Raw genomic sequence first — 17627 nt, 5'->3', positions numbered from 1 at the left:
TTTTACATTTGAAATGTTGTATTCTGCTTGAAAAGGATACTTGCTACAAAGTGCTCTTATGACCAATCCTTAGAAAGCTGTGATGGCTTCTTAAAATATTGTTTCCAATTAAAAAAAAATAGGGAAATAAGCACTATTCATTTCTCCATACCATAATTTATAGATTTAACAATAAAGAGAATGTGGAAAACAATTTGGCAATACTCTCTCATAAAATATTAAACCAGTGTGGCTCTAAATGGGGTTTTGGCCTTTGGGACTCACAATAAATCAATTTTTGATAAACTGTCGTTTGAGCTTTCTGGTTGCAAATGCAAAAAAGGAGCTTTATAAATGTAAAAAAAACCCTAACTTGTTTGATACAAACTGTGTCTTGTGAAGAGTTTAAAAGTTGTCATATAACCATCACATTAAACTCCATTTATAAGGTTGCAATGCTTTTCAAGTAAAAGAATTACATTTAAGTGGTATTTTTTAAAAAAAAAACTGGTTGCAATTTAATCTTTTTACCTCACCAGAGAAGCCAGCATATCCCAGCAGGCTGAAGCTGTACCTCAGCAAGGCTTGTTTATAACTACTTGGTGATGCCCAGTCAGGATCTTGCACTTCCTTCTCTTGAAACAGTCCAAACTATATTCCTAAAGGTTGTATTCCAGATAGCCCCTTGCATTCCAAATCTTGGAGTCTGGATGTATAATTAGCAATACATAGCTTTATTGCATTTCCTACATTAGATGATTCGAAACATACTTACCCTAAACATGTAGAAATGAAAGCATATTTGTTAGTATTGTTCTTATAAATTCTGGGACAATCCTAGTTTGAAAATTAGAACTCCTATTTTTTAAATCCTGTGGAAGCAGAGGTATTAACACTTGAATCAGCTTATAACCAATCAAGATTTAAACTTATTTGCTTTGTGCAAGAGTTATTTTGATTGCCTGAAATACAGCAATATATTTAATCAAATATCATTTAAATTTGCAATGTAAGCAAGGCGAGTCATCTAAAACTTTCAGGATTGTTATGGGGAATGGATACTTTTAAATCTGCAATATTTATAAAAGCTTAGAAATCATTCAAGTAGATATTAATATTTACAAAAACTGGAGTAAAGAGTAATATTTACAAAAAACTGGTCAAAAAATCAGGTTGGGTTAAAAGAATATAAAGCATGATTTAAGTATGAGATTAATTCAAACTATCATTTTTGTGTGTTTATTGGTCCCTGAGAAAATATTTAAAAAGACTTGATTGGTCAACCTTATTCTGCAAATGTAAAATTGATAATGAGAACATACAATATGGATATACCCTGCTATATTTCCCTTTTGGTTTAATATGTTTGTTAATATACTTGTTATAAAGTTCCCTAAGTTTGAAAGATACAGATGTATTTTTGAACTATATATGAAAAAAATAACCGACAATGATTTGATGGCACTTAATCAGTGTTAAAAATGGAATAGATCATTATATGAGAAACAAGGGATTCACAATTGGTATAACCGCGGAAAGACCACTTAAGCATTTGGGAGGGGGGAGAATAGTGGGTCAAGGTTTTAATGACATATTTAAAACACTAAGTAAATGTACCGTAGCTCTCTCTCGTTTCCTGCTTTTTGTTCTTAAGAGTCCCTTTGCTGCCATTTAGCATTTCCGAATAGGACACCCAGCAGGGAGCGCGCAAGTTCTTTTTCGATCGAGTCTATTAGCTCGAAATGACGTACAACGCCGGCGACTTCAGTCTTGTGGTCGAAATACTACCCTAATTAAATGCTTGCATACTAGGTAGAAGACATAAACGTTAGAGTGCTCTTACCTCGTTTTCGAGCTCAGACTTCCGGGACAGAAATCTCTAATTTCTGTCTACAAGAGGAAGTGAAAACAATTCACTGAAATAGTATGGAAAAATCAAGTCTTAATAGACAGTGATCGCAGACCTTGCATTTATCCAGGAGCAAAATATAATACTTCACTCTAATTTACATTTTTAAAAGTATTTTTTTTTAAATATGCTGATTCGATTGCATGGGTTTATTTTATAATTAGAAAGAGGTAGTCATTTAAAGACAAACGCTTGACACAAAGTTTCCCAATCTGACACAAGGTTTCCCAATCTTGGCAATTTTAAGATATGTAAATTTAAGCTTTAAGATTTTCCCTACCAATAGGATGGCTGGGGAAATCTGGGAGATAAGATCCATGCATCTAAATTTACCAAGATTGAAAAACACTACCATAAAGTAATTCACTCCTAATGTTATGATCTATTCTAGAGATAGGCTGGGTTGGAGTTCAGTTCAATCTCCTTACTATAAAACAGAGGTCATTCTGAACACCATTAAACTCAGCACACTAGGCAGGTCAATCCACCTGTTAAGTACACCTAGGCTTGATGGTCCAGGAGCCTTGTAAATAAGTCTCCCAGTTGGCTTTGTGCCCAGGGCAGGACTAGAACTCATGCCTCCTGAATTATAACCTGATGTTTACACCAATCTGACCCTCCTATATTAGTTACAGAACTTCAATTACAACTACTTTGTATAGCATACCCATGCTTAGGAACATCCACTCCTGCAGTGCATCAGTGCTTATAGCTGACAGCCTACTACAGCTTATTCAACAAACCATAGTTAAATAAAGATGATTTAACACGATTCAACCCTTCAGCTCATTATTGATTTGCTTAAACATTTAAAATTTTATTTAGAGACTGCTTGACTCCAAAACCATTCTGAGCAGCTAACAAGTAAAAACACAACTGATTAAAGAAAAAGAAAAAAACAAGGCTGGAAAAGCAAGTCAAAGCAAAACCAAATACTGTATAAAAAAAGGGGGGGGGAGGACTCCGGGATCACACCCTGCGTGACAAAATAACCAGATCTTCAAACACTTCCTCTGAACAATGTAAGGATGGGAGCCACACCAGTTTTTGTAAGGAGGTCTTAACAATTTCTCTGAGTTTCAACCGGAATGCGTAAAAAACCCTACCGAGACGTCTTTTCCAGTCTGTCGGCAACGATGCCATAAGAGCCAGCGCGCACAAATATAGCCTAGGAAAAAATCCGCACGAAAGCGAATGTACCAGTGTTCTTGTATCCTCCGCGAAGTTTGAAAGGCTCTGAAGTCTCCTCTACTTTGCTAGTTTAGATCTATGCTTGAAGGCGGAAGTGGCTGCAGCAGCAGCTTTCCAGCGAAGATGAAGCGCGCCCGGAAGGTTAAAGTTTCTCCAGCCGCAGGGTGAGGATTGCGGTTGTGGGGATGTTCGTTGTTTGCCCGTCTTCTCCTAAAGGGGTCTGGGGGCTTCTGGCGACTCCTTTGTTTCTTTGGTCCCGGAGCCAGATCGTTTTGCCTAGGATCATGTTTGTGGTGGCTCCTCCAAGAAGGGAGAGTTGCTGGAGCGCCAGCTGTGCCTGGGGGTACCACGTGTTTCGCTCTCAAAGCCCGTTTCCCCGTTTTCCCCATTCTGCTGATCTGCTGAAAAAGCACCTGTAGCTTGAAATCTGATTTGTGGCAATTAAACGATTCAAGGCCAGTTTGATGAAGTGGTTGAAGACACCAAGTTAGAATTCGGGAATTCTAGTTCTGCATTTGACACAAAACTCCTTGAGTGATCTTGGTCCAGACATTCTTGGGAAGAGCAAGGAGGCAATGGCAAACCACTTCTGAAATATTGCCAAGAAAACTGCAAGGACTAGTACAATGGTTCCCGACCTTTTTCTGGCCATGCCCCATCCAAGCATCTCTAAAATCATGAGCCCCCCCCCCATGACATATAATTCTTGCTTTACTCAAAAAGTGAACTCTATTCACGAGGAGGAAGCCTAAAAGGCCATTAACTTGGTTTAATGGTTCTAATTGCCCCCCTATGCGTTGGGAGTACTGGACTACTAGTACAGACAGTTGCCAGTAGTCAGCATTGACTCAAAGACACACACACAGAGAAACAGGGATGACAGGCTAGTAATAAACATGGACAATTACAGTTTACAGTAATAAACACTGCATTCTTAAGTACCAATGCCCTATAAACTGGCAAATTTCATTCAAGTTTCTCATCATACATGATTTCACAGTTGATAACATTTCACCCCTCTTTTTATACCTTTCAAAAACCTTGGAGAAAATTATCAACAGTTAATGTTTTTGGATGCAGTTGTTTCCTGTAGTGAATCCTGACTGACTTGATCTTTCTTAAATAGGAAAATATGTGGCATGAATGCTGTTGCTGAATCAAGTGAAGATTATATTGTGGGGCAAGTGGCTAGCAGCCTCTTTCAAAACAAATCTGCAGCATGTGATTCAGATGTCCTCCTACAACTCTTCAGTGCTCCTGGTGTTGAAAAACAGCCAATGTATGTTGCTGTGGCAAAAGTAAGTTAACTAATTTATGTTCTAAAATCGGTGTGACAAAGCCTCATGAAAATGCTGTTGACCTATGAACCAGTTTCAGACATATCTGAACAGAAGAGCATATCTATAATCACAGTTGATTTCCAGTCTTCATAAGGCCCTGTTGCATTAGGGCCCCAGTGTTGTGTAATCCATAGTTTATCATATCATAGCCATATAGATACAGTCATTAAGATCACCATCATAGACAGGAAGGGAGTAGTCCTCTGTTTTTGTATCACTGACCACTATAAAAGCTGGTATTCAAAGACTTCTTCCTCTAAATCACGGGTGTCCAACCTGTTGCCATCACATGACGTATCGTGCCATTTTTTCCCTTCGTCGGGTGGGGTGTCCTATGCATGACTCATCCACCAGTTTGACACTCCTGTTCTAATTTGAAAGGTTGCTAGTAGTGCTAGTAGCCCAAACTGCCATTAAATTTTCCTTTTAAAAATTAGCTTAGTGACACCTGTTAATAGTAAATTGTACAATTTGTGTATTGTGTAAAGAACTTATTGTGCATATTTTCCATGCCATGAATGATTTTATATTATTTATTAATTTTATATGCTGCCTGTTTCACCATCCAAGCAATTCTGGGCAGCTTACAGTAGAATTAAAGTAAAGATATAAAAATATTAAAAAACAATCAAATCATTAGACATCATTGGATTAAGTACACATCAGTGGTGGGCTTCAATTTTTTTAGAACCTCTAGGTGTGGCCGCTTTATGGGAATGGTTTGCCAGCCATGTGACTGGGTGGGAGTGGCTTGCTGGCCATGTGACCAGGTGGGAGTGGCTTGGCAGCCATGTGACTGGCTGGGCGTAGCCAACTTGTAAAATGTGGTGAAACTCACTTAACAACACTCTTGCTTAGTAACCAAAATGTTGGCTCAGAAACTCTGGCATTTGAAGCACTCAAGTCTTAAAGCTGTCAAGTTACAAGACCCTTGCACCTCTAACCCTTTAGAAAAAAAACCCCAGGGGTGTTCAAACTTGACAGCTTTAAGACTTGTGGACTTCAACTCCCAGAATTCCTCCTCTCGCTCTTCATCTTGATGATGTGCACACGGGCAGGGGGAGGGAGCTGGAACCAGTTCTAAACGGCACTGTAGATTTGTGGAACCTCTCCTATAGAAGAGATTAGAACTGGCAGGAACCCACTTCTGATACACGTGGTGCTTAATTGGTACAGTATGGAGGTGGGACCTTCTCTCTTAGTCCAACAACCACTTAGAGATATAAATGCCCCCATCAGGTGTTTTATGTCATTTATATATTTTCACCATGTATTCTTTATCTGTCTTCTAACTTTATAACACTTTTTAGGTGTAAAACCTAATCATAGCCCTTCCAAATGTGGTCTCATCTTTGAGAGGTCATATAAAGTCATTATTATATTGCCTGTTGTACATTCATTTCCTTTAATGATGCCAAGAATGACATTTGCTCTTTTTAGATCACTATAGCTGCCCTATATGACTGTGACTCAGCTTGAAAAATTAAGCAGAATTGGACCTTATTGTGAGTGGAAGAGCACATGGCTATAGGCTCTAAGCTACATTGGGAAGTTGAAAAAACATCCCAGAAGAAAATAATAGCAAGTTTCTCCCATATTGTTGCTAAGAAAATTATACAAATATGTTCATGAGGCCTCGGGATTCAAGCTTGTTTTGAAGGAGATTGCTTTAGTATAGCTGCACATTGGGTTAACTTTTTTGACTTGTACACCCTGATCCCCAAATCCCTTTTATGATCTGTCACTGTCAGTTGAGATGCCATGGAAGTATAATGATGTTTGGATTTTGTGTGCTAATATGCATCACTTTGCCTTTTTGTGGCTCCCATTTTCATTCCTACTTGCTCACTTTGGAAAAATTGGTGCTGTTCACATTATTTTTTTCTTCTCATTTTACCTTTCCTAAATAATTTTTATCAGCACATTTGTTTGCTACAGTATTCACTCCGTATTCCAAATTGTGTATAAACAAATTTTAAAAAATACTCAATCCAGTTCCAATCTCTGCTACAATAAAGGGCAAGAATTTCATAATTGCACTTGGAAAACATGTTAGAATATAAAATATAGGAATTTGAACTGGATCTTTACAATACCATTAGGTCTTTTTCATTCACTCTAAACCTTGTTTAATTTTTTTTTATAATTGCTGCTTTAAAATTCAATTTAAAAAGGCTTTTTAACCTAAATTGAAAGTTATGTTCTTGGAAGTCTTCTTCACAGTTTAATTCCAAGATTGTGATTTATGATTGAAATTGTAATAATGCTTTCAAAAGTCATGTAATTAAATCCTTATCCCAAATTCTAGAAATAGAAATGAATTGGAAATTGAAATATCTGTTTAAATGATTGGGCTCTTTCGCTTCTTCATTTAATAGCTTTAGTAAAGAGACAAGAAACTAGCCTAAAGTTGGCTTTCTGCCTATTAGGCTTCTTACTAAATTGAAATTAATTAAAAGTGGTTGGTTCTAGGTGCTCCAACATTTTCTTAGGCTCTGTCACATAAAGGAAAATTTAACTAGGCAACTTAATATCATATCCTCCTTTTTCTAAAAAACAAAAACAAAAATGCATGTACTTTTAGTACAGAGACCTAGAACAGAAGGACCACAGATACAGTCCTCATTTTTAGGACTTGAATTGTTTTCTATAAATGTTTCTCTCTGTCCGATTTGGGGGCTTTTGAACCATTGTGATCATTGGACTTTAATAAAAGATGGGCCCAGATTCCATTTTACTTCCATCTGATAGAAGATCTTGGCTACTATTCGTAGGTGCAACAATTAACGAGCAATTGTCCAGTTTAAGGTATACAGTCTGGAATGCTATGAGGCATTAGTAACTAGCAAATTGCCAAATTTAGCAAAACTATATGTGAATATTCTAACCTTCCTGAGATTGTGTAACACTTTATCATGTTTGACTGTGTATTGATTTTAAAAGGAAAGTAAAAAACGTAACCATAAAGAAGAGGAAAGTGTCACAGAAATTCAAGATTCTTCAACTAAAAAACAGCCTTTAAAAAAATGAAGAAATCTAAGAAAGATACCTCTCTAGCAAATGAAACAGTAGCAAACAGGTAAATGAAAAACTATACTCTGTTATGTATTATGCTTAATTTCCCATATTGGTTAGTTACTGTCTGGGTCCTAAGGAAAGGTCAGATTAGCAGGTTAAAATGTAGCATGCCTCTTAAAAGACCCTATTGTTATTAAATAAATACAGGTAGTCCTCAACAATTGAGCCCCAAATCTGTGGCTAAGTGAGACATTTGTTAAGTGAGTTTTGCCCCATTTATGACATATCTTGTCACTGCAGTTGTTAAGTTAGTAACAGTTGCTAAGTGGCTTCCCCGTTGACTTTGCTTGCAAAAGGGATCACATGACCCCAGGTCACTGCAACTGTCATAAATATGAGTCAGTTGCCAAGAGTCTGAATTTTGATTATGTGACCGTGGGGATGCTGAAATGGTCGTAAGTGTGAAAAACAGTCATAAGTCAATTTTCAGTGCTGTTGTAACTTTGAATGGTCACTAAATCAACTGTTGTAAGTCAAGCACTGTATGTGTGCTGTATTCTAGTTGAAAATGATTGTCAACCTTACCAGATAATCAGACTAATTTGACTTCATCGTAAAGCTACATTAACAGAATCTTACAAATCTGAAAATAGAATTGTCTCACCAATTCCTTTCCACATTGATAACTAGGGAGGATCTCTCATGAACCTCTGGCTTTGCCCACTATGCAGCTACGGGCTATGTTTCCTCTTATATGACCATTCCCTACGCCAGGGGTCCCCAACTACTGGGCTGTGGCCTATTCATAACTGGGCCGTGAGCTGGTACACACATGCTGTTGTGCAGCTTGATTTGTGTGAGCAGCAAGCTGGCAACATGCACATAGCTTGACTCGGAGCAGAGGACCAGCAAATGCAGCTACACTTGCATTCAAGCTGTGTGTGCATGAGTGTGTGTACCAGCCTGCTGCTTGCGCAGCCGGATTCCCCTCTTCATTCCCCTAAATGATCATAATTGCATGCTTTTAATGTAGGTAATTACAATCTCTCTAGAACTGATATTTGTCAGTGAAAAGCTAGTTTTAAAATGCTGATTTTTTTTGTGACTACGTGAACACACACAATTATTTACATATGCTCAGTTTAATAATTTGGTTATAAATTTCTTGTCAAGGGAATATGCTTTCGCTCATGTAAGTGAAGCAGAAGAAGAAGTAATACAAATGAAAAATAAGGCTACCAAACTTTTTCCAATCTCAGAGGAAGCTGCTCAAATTAAAAAAAGAAAATTAAAGTTAACCAGGCTAAAGAAAATTTAAAGAACAAGAGGACTCTTTTTGTGGGGAATTTACCTGTTTCTTATACAGCACAAGTAAGTAACTTTGATAGCAGGCTATTTGTACTTTCTTTAAAATAACAGATTATATTAAGCATTTTTTAAAAAGTTACATTAAAAATAAGTGCCTATCACTGTTCTAGTATAAGCAACTTTAAGCAAAATAAAGAAGTAATATGTATCCAAAAATTTAAAACATAAGTTAAAGAAAAAGAAATACAGTGTAACTGATTTAATTTACACCATCACCATCATTCAGCTAATACAGTTAATCCTTGATTTATGCAACTGGGACCACAATTTCCACAATTGGGGCCAAACTTTCAGTTGCTAAGAAAGGTGATTATTAAGTGAGTTGTGCCCAATTTCACACCATAGTTAAGCGAATCACTGCAATTATTAAGGGAATAACACTATCGTTAAGCAAATCTGGCTTCACTCATTGACAGGGAAAATTGCAAATGGTGATCAGGTGACCCTGGAATGCTGTAATCATCATAAATTCATGCCGGTTGCTAAGCCCTTGGATTTCGGTCACGTGACCATGGGGATGCATGATGATCATGAGTGAGAGGGCAGGTCATAAGTCACTTTTTTCAGTGTCGTCATGACTTTGATTTTAAATCAAGGACTACCTTTGCTCTGAATACTTAATTCATTAATTACATTTCTGATTGTCTTCTGCCACAGGGCAAAATTGTTCAGTATGATTCTATCTCACCCTCCACTTTATCTCTGCAACATGTTGCTCTGGATCATGTGTTTTATGAATGTTTGGAGAGTTGCATATGGGTCCCTGCTTCTGATCCAATAATATAGATGTGGCTTGCATGTATTGACCTTCACTGATGAAAGCAAAGAGTTCCACATTTGCTATCCACAACGTGGACAATTTTTTGCAGTCTGAATCTGTTAATCCAGCGGCCCCCACCTTTTGGGCACTGGGGACCAGTTCTGTGGAGATATATTTTTCTGTGGACCAGAGGGGGTGTGGTTTTGTGTGCTTCGCATGTTTGTGTGGCCCACTTTCTAGCATGCCATGGCCTGCTACCGGTCCACAGACTGGGGGGGTGGGGGGTGGAGATCCCTCATTAATCTATAAACATATTGTGCTGGCCTACTGATTTTGTAAAGCACATTTTCTTGTGAGTAATTACCCTATTTTCCCAAAATAAGACCTCCCTGGATAATAAGCCCAATCAGGATTTTTAGCGCATGTGCTAAAATAAGCCCTCCCCCAAAATAAGCCCTCCATGAAAATATTTAACCGTATGTGCAACTCCACCATTTCTTCTGGCTGCTTGCCGCACAAACAATGTGAGGTGAGGCCAGGGGCCGGAAAGGGAGGGGGGAACTTGCCCTATGCAATCCACACACCCTTACCTAATGGCCGCTCCCGCAACCCTAGCAACCATGGCTCTTGTGTCACGCTAATGGCTGCTGCAAAAGGAGTGGCAGGGCCAGTGAGATGCAACACAGCAGCAGCCATGAGGTAACCATACTCGCCACCTCCTGCACCTCAAAAATAATAAGACCTCCCCGAAAATAAGGCCAAGTGCTTATTTCAGGAGTCAAAAGAAAATAAGACCCTATTTTATTTTTGGAGTAACACAGTATGCATAGGGAAAGAGGGTAAAGTATTTTATGTAGAATTTTTTGTGTTACTCTTTCAACTTAAAAAGAACCCCCCAGTTACTTTTGCATAATGTTTTCAGTTTGATTTAATCTTTAATAATTCTGCAAAAAAAAAAAACTACTTATTTTTATTGTATCCTTTAATCATTGGTCAAATAGATATTATTTAGGGTTCCTGGTGTTCCATTCATTGTATATGGATTAAGTGTTTGCTGCTGTTTCTCAAACACTGGTATACGTCTTGACCTAATAAAATTATACCTCTTTTAATTTAGATGCTGAAGTCATTTTTCAAAGACTACGGACAAATTGAATCAATTCGTTTCCGTTCTTTGGTATGTTATTTACTTCATTTTGTGATTCTTTACTAGTAAATAATTTCAGTTTCTGGCTTGCACCAAAAGTGTACCATATATGAATAGTCCTTGACTTATGACTGTAATTGGGACCAGAAATCCAATCATAACTCATTATAGTCATTAGTCAATTGAGGCATCCATGTGACGAAGTAATTTTCCAGTCTTTTTTTTTTTTTTTTTTTGCAGCAGTCATTAGGCAAACATCACAGTTGTTAAGCACATGCTGTGGTTGTTAAGTGAATGCCATGGGTTGTTAAGCAAAGCCAGTCATTTAAATGGTTTTTGTTGGAAACCAAATAATGTTGAATATTTCAGTAGGCTAGGTGGAGCTTCTTTCTCTATAGGGACACACTGCTGAGGAATAGTGTCTCATTGAAAATCAAGCTTGCCCTCTCTCTACTGGCCTTTGGAAGCTATTAAAATACAAATTAATGTGGAGAAAATTGTCATGAATTTGTTAGTTTATGGTGCTGTGTCTTTCATTTCATTCTTCTTTATTGATAGGCATTTCTACTGATATGTTACATCGATGTTTAAATTATCATTTCATAGTATTTGTTATAAGCCAGTGAGCCTATTGATTATGGTTGGGTGTAAAACCAGCATATTAAATTAATTTAGTCAGCTGCTGAATACATTTTAGTATGTAAGATAATTCAATTCTGTTTATAAGAAATCATCTCAAGTTTCATAATTGATTATGATGTAAAACTAGCAAATTAATGTAATTTGGCCAACTGCTAAATGCATTATATAAGAGTACGTAAGACAATTCAATTGTTTCTAAAAGGTCGCCTCAAGTTTTATGATGGTATGAAAAGTATGTATAGAGTTACATGTGGAATGACAGATTACTGGATAACATAAATACTACATTGTTTTAAACAACTCGGTTCTTTTCATTAGGATTTTTCTCAACTTAATATTTCATGAATTGGCTCCAAATTAACACGTTTGGAAGATACAAATTCCTTGTTTGAACTCTATTATTTTAATTCTCTTTTTACTGACCCTATGAAAAGATTACCGATAGTCTTCTGCTTGTTGATTTTCTATCTGTGTAATACTTACATTAAATGACTGCCGCTAGTAGGACCATACTGTATTTATGACACAAATGAGAAGCAGATAAGGAGGAACAGGAGAATACTGTGTCTAGGAGATGTGCTAATTTAACTAAAATTTATTGGTTGCAAAAGTTGGCTTGAAACTCAACATTAAGAAACTAAGATCATGGCATCTAGTCCTCTCAATTCCAGGCAAATAGATGGGGAAGAGATGGAGGTAGTGACAGATTTTACTTTTCTGGGCTCCAAGATCACGCAGATGGGGACTGTATCCAAGAAATTAAAAGATGCTTGCTCCTAGGAAAGCTATGGCAAATCTAGACAATATACTAAAAAGCAGACATCACCCTGCCAACAAAAGTGTGAATAGTCCAGGCTATGGTTTTCCTAGTTGCAATGTATGGCTTTGAAAGTTGGACCATAAGAAAGATTGAGCGCCAAAGAATTGAGTCCTTTAAACTAAGGTGCTGGAGAAGATTCCTGCGAGTCCCTTGGACTGCAAGGCGATGAAACCAGTCAGTCCTAGAGGAGATCAACCCTGACTGCTCTTTAGAAGGCCAGACCCTGAAGATGAAATTCAATACTTTGGCCACCAAATGAGAAGGAAGGACTCACTGGAGAAGAGCCTAATGCTGGGAAAGATTGAGGGCAAAAGAAGAAGGGAATGACAGAGAATGAGATGACTGGATGGAGTCACCAAAGCAGTAGGTTAAATGGACTCCAGAGGATGGTAGAGGGCAGGAATGCCTGGAGGAACGTTGTCCATGGGGTCACGATGGTCACAACTTCACAACTAATAACAACAAATAATTTCCTTCCATCGTTTCTTAGTGAGTTCAGGATAGATCTCCAACAGCACATTTAACCTTGAACTTGGCAGGAAGTCAGCAGCGTAATATAAGAAAATGTTATTTTTCCCCCAGGCAAAGGGAGAGAGGAAATGTTTGCATACCTTCTTCTCAGTTGAAGGCTTGGTTCTGGGCTGCTTCATTGTGAGAGTGAGTGAGAGTGAGTGAGTGAGTGAGTGAGAGAGAGAGTGAGTGAGTGAGTGAGTGAGAGAGAGAGAGAGAGAGATTTTAGTGCTATATGCTGAATGCTAGTGTGGCTAGAAATGCTTATCCAGTTTATCTCTCCTGTCTGTGTTTAAAGGAAATTGTAAATGTTCATAATATTGCTAAATAACACCTACTTAATAATATATTATTTTTTCTCTTTTAAGATCCAGCAGAAGATACAATATCCAAAAAATGGCTGCTATAAAGTATGTATTGTAATTTGTGCATGAGAATAGATTTACAGGTTATACTTTGTTGATTCTTATATTGGGGCTATTACATCTCGGCTTTAGAAATCTGGATGACCACTAGATAGCTGCAAATAATTTTTTTTTAAATGTCTAGTTCTTTGCTGCCATTTAATTATGTTGCTGGTAATGTTTTTTTTGCAGCCTGGATCTGTTAGCCCTAATTTAAAATAAAATGATTATAACAGAAAATACTGATGTATCATACTAGTGTCTTTTGCTTATATCAGGGCATCTTTCAGCTATTCTGGGCCAAAGTAAAAATTGAAATTAGTTTTGCAACATGTAACCTTACTTTTGCAAATTATAGTAAAGTTTTACTTGTAAAACTGGAACAGACCTGGTGCCAATAACAGCCCCTTCAAATGCTAACTATTGAATTAAGAAATGGCCCTGTTCCTTGACCATAGCACAATTGAGTTATTTATATTTCTTTATATTATGAGAAATTGTAACTAAAAGAGTAAAAGAAGTTGACTCTGTGGATTATAGAAAGCAACCTGTGGCTTTTCAATTTGCTGGGGAAATCTGGTAGTAGTTCAGTAAATCTGGACAGCTGTAGACTCTCCATGGTTGAGCTGTAATCTGGATTCAGGAAATTATAATGTATTCCTTAGAAAACATATCTTACCTCTTAATTCTAAATTTAAACAGGATTTAAATTTAAATGTTGCGCAACAAATCCCAAGTTCTGTTACGACTAGTGTCCCAATGCATAAAGTTCATCTTTATGTGATAATGTAACCTTCAATTATATAATATAGAATATCCATCCTCTGGAGGTTAGGCTGTATTTATAATGCTGGCCTTCTGGAAATTATTTTGGACTAAATTGTTCTAGAGGGCATTGTTGGAATAAATGGAGATTGTTGCTGTATTTTTATTGGATTGTTTATTTTGATACATTTTTATGATGTAAAATATCGAGTTATTTTTGAGTCTGGCAGTATAGAATATAACAAATATTATGGTTTCTTTTTTTCTTTAGGCAAAAACTACACCCTAATATGAAATACGTTAATGCTTATGTTGTTTTCAAGGAGGAATCTGCAGCAAATAATGCCTTAAAATGGTATGTATTTTTTTAATTACCATTAAGATATCAGTCAATTATTAAATACTATTTATAAAATAAACAATATTCAAATCAAATTTAGTGGTAATTTATATTGTTATTTCATTTTTTACGGTTTCATAGTAATGGAAGAGAAATTACCAGTGGATTCCATATCAGAGTTGACCTTGCTTCAAAATCTACTTGTGTAAGTAATTCAAACGCTATCCCAAAGGTGCTTTTTCAAAAGGCAACTTCAGAACTGAAGAAGCTTCTTGGATGAGAAACGAAACATCTTCAAGGAAAAATAAAGTTCACTTGTTTTTTGAAAAGTCCCTTTGGGACAACCATGACATGATTTAGAATCTCCATAGACATAATTCAAATACTATATAACTTTTTCTAGCTTTTCCTTTAAGTCCCTGAGTCAGTTCTTTTTGTTGTTTGTTTTACAGCATGATAACAAAAGATCAATATTTGTAGGAAATCTGCCTTATGGTATGTATTATAATTTAATGTTCAATTCAAACAAATGTCCATTACTTTGGTAGAAAATTATACTTTTGCAGATTAATGAAGTGAGTATATCTGTAAAGATGTTAACAAACTTAAAAGTACAAGACTGGTTTAAAATTAACATTAAGTAACACCTCTTCAAACCAGAATGTCTCAACTTACTTGTTTCTTTTAGTCCTGAGCTGCATTTTGTTTTTGTAAGTTCTTGATTTATAACTATGTATAAACATAATGTATCTACAAATGGAGATAAAGCAAAAAAGGTGCTTTGAATTGGTAAATTTGTAACCTAGTTCATGAAGTATGCCATAATAGGATAACTAAAACGTAAGTAAGGGATATAGAGCTATTTCTTTGCCAATACTGTCCCAATAGTCTTAATCTTTCTTTTAAGCAGATAGAGGTGGCAACCATATTTGTATTTGTATAAAAAGAATAGAAACTTTAAATAGTAATAGAAATTTGGTCATGTCGCTAAAATGGTGTTTTAATAACTGCACATTTATAAAAGGTTGTTTATTTACAGAAATTGATGAGAGACTGTAAGAAATCACTTTTGGAATGTGGAAATGTGACAGGTGTACGAATTGTGAGAGATCGAAGCACAGGCATCGGCAAAGGATTTGGTTATGTTCTATTTGAGGTACGTTAGTTATTCAATGGCTGCAATAACAAATTTAGCATGGCTTTAAATCATAACTATATTGGTTATTTAATCTAGCATTCAGTATTGCACTCAGGGGATAGCAACACAGTAAAACCTCATGGTAAACAACTAGGAATAATTAAGCATCTTCTAAATAATTCATTGAAACTGCACTGAACTCCACTAATACCCATATGTAGACATCTCCCTTGTAACTTCACAAAGAGAGCACTAATCATCAAGTATTTACATGAATCTTGCACACTTACTGATGGTAATGGTAATCTTTTATCATCCAGTAATAGTTATGAAATACGTTAGAAGATTAGAATGGTGAACTTTACTGGGAAACTAAATTGAGAAAAACTCAGCAAAAGGGGTACATTTGTGGGCATAAGTCAGTCATCAGTAATGTTCTCCCAGCAATACAGGATAATCTGGGAGTTGAATGCTCAATAAGTTAGCCATTATTTTACTGTCTGTTGAAAGAACAGCCGTAATTAAAAATCTGGCCATTAAAAATGATGAGATGGGTATGCCACTCTGTTCCTTGAATGGCACAAATAGTTTTGAAAACATAAGGCAATGCTATAGAACACTAATTTTCAAATCATTCACTTAACAGCTTATTTCATTCTTTCTCACTTTTTGCACATTTACCTTTAACCTGCAGTGTAACCCAAAGCATGAATACTTTGCATAGTTATCAATCGATCGTTTGGAGAAAATAGGGGAGCAAAATCACCATCCTTTCATTTGCAGTAATCAAGAATAGCATTAGAAGAAAGTTCTCCTGTGTTGCTTCTTGTGACAACTATAGCTAATGAGTCTGAACAGCAAAACTGATTCATAAGACCATGATACAAATCCTTCTTGTACATAGTTGGATTTCCCAATGGATATGCTATGCTTGAAATTAAAGGGCAGTTATTAGAGTAGAATGTGGCATTAAGTGATCGGAGGACTGCTTCCTTGAAGGAATTACTTCTTGTCTTCTTACTGTGTACGGTGCAGATGTGCTCTGAAATGTCCCTTACCCTCGAAATCATGGGTGTCAAACTCGCCATGTCACGTTGCCATCACATGATGTCTCGTGACATTTTTCCCATTCACGGAGCTGGGGTGGGCATGGCCTGCAGGTGATGCATCTGGCCCGTGGGCCACCAATTTGACACCCCTGTTCCAAATCATCTGTTAAGAATGCATGGGGTAGTATTGTGATGAGGGAATAGCCCTCCCATTCTCAGTCCATGTAAGAGGAATTTTATGAGTTGCTTTTTTTTTTCTCCTTAAAGACCATAGATGCTGTACACCTTGCTCTCAAACTAAACCAATCTGAATTACAAGGAAGAAAGCTAAGAGTGCAACGTTGTGTAAAAAGAGAGAAAGAAGAACAGAAGAAATCAAACAAAAATGCAAAGAGCTCTGTTCGATTGAAACACACAAAGACTACTTCTCTAAAAAATCAGAAGGATCTTCTAATTTTTTTGTTGGTGAAAAGGCAGACCCAGTGAAAAAAAGCAAAAAAGCAAAATCAAAAACAGCATGAAAATGAGAAAACCTAAATGATACAGTATTAAGATATTTTTGTAATGTTAAGATGCTTTTAAATAAAATTTATCGCATAGAAAATCTTTTCGATTTCTTATATATTTTATCTCCATTTTCACAATTCAGAAGCTCATCTAATTTAAATGTAACATTGGAAGATGAATTAAAAACGTCACACTAGAAATTTATGATTGTTTTAATATCTTTCATCTATTATCCTTATAATGTAAATAATACCAGAAAGCCTTTCTTAAAGAGTTCTAACAACTGGCAATTAATTATTTACAAGTGTGTTCTTTGTAATGTTTGTCTTTTCTGTTAAATATGTGTACATTAACATTATGAATAAGTTGAAAAGTGGTTTAAAGTTTACACTGGACAATTTAAATTATTTCATGTTGGCCCTGTTTTTTGGAATACCGTGGTACAAAGGTACCTGTAGTATTTGGTTATGTGCTAATTGCTATTGGTCTTTCTATGAATTCAGTAATAGATCTTTTTATGATAACCTGGCCATTTGTTAAATCTAATCTGATTATCCCCAACTTTCACATTGCTGGCTATGATGTTATGTAATTATATATTCTTTTGAAGAGATTGTGTAGGGATTAAATGCTATTTAACTCAGCCTTCATTTAGTATCTATACTGCAGCTTTCAAATCTTTAAAAAGTATTGTTGTACAATATCAACAAGCATTTCTTTCGAGGTTGAACTGAAGTTGA

At 36.3% G+C, this 17627-nt stretch overlaps 1 protein-coding gene across 1 annotated transcript; it reads left to right on the top strand.

Moving 5' to 3' along the window:
- The first annotated feature begins 2914 nt into the window (after nucleotides 1-2914).
- RBM34 (RNA binding motif protein 34) lies at nucleotides 2915-17091 on the top strand. Its single transcript, XM_032216795.1, is given in 16 exon segments — nucleotides 2915-3243; nucleotides 4206-4377; nucleotides 7363-7444; nucleotides 7447-7498; nucleotides 8611-8708; nucleotides 8711-8808; nucleotides 10683-10746; nucleotides 13053-13073; nucleotides 13076-13094; nucleotides 14125-14208; nucleotides 14335-14398; nucleotides 14646-14692; nucleotides 15244-15349; nucleotides 16648-16807; nucleotides 16810-16890; nucleotides 16893-17091. Coding segments are annotated over 16 exon segments (1263 nt in total). The 5' UTR covers nucleotides 2915-3157; the 3' UTR covers nucleotides 16922-17091.
- Nucleotides 17092-17627: the final 536 nt, after the last annotated feature.

This window comes from Thamnophis elegans, chromosome 4, assembly GCF_009769535.1.
Source record: "Thamnophis elegans isolate rThaEle1 chromosome 4, rThaEle1.pri, whole genome shotgun sequence".
NCBI classification, from domain to species: domain Eukaryota; kingdom Metazoa; phylum Chordata; class Lepidosauria; order Squamata; family Colubridae; genus Thamnophis; species Thamnophis elegans.
This window is presented reverse-complemented; position numbering and strand designations above follow the sequence as displayed.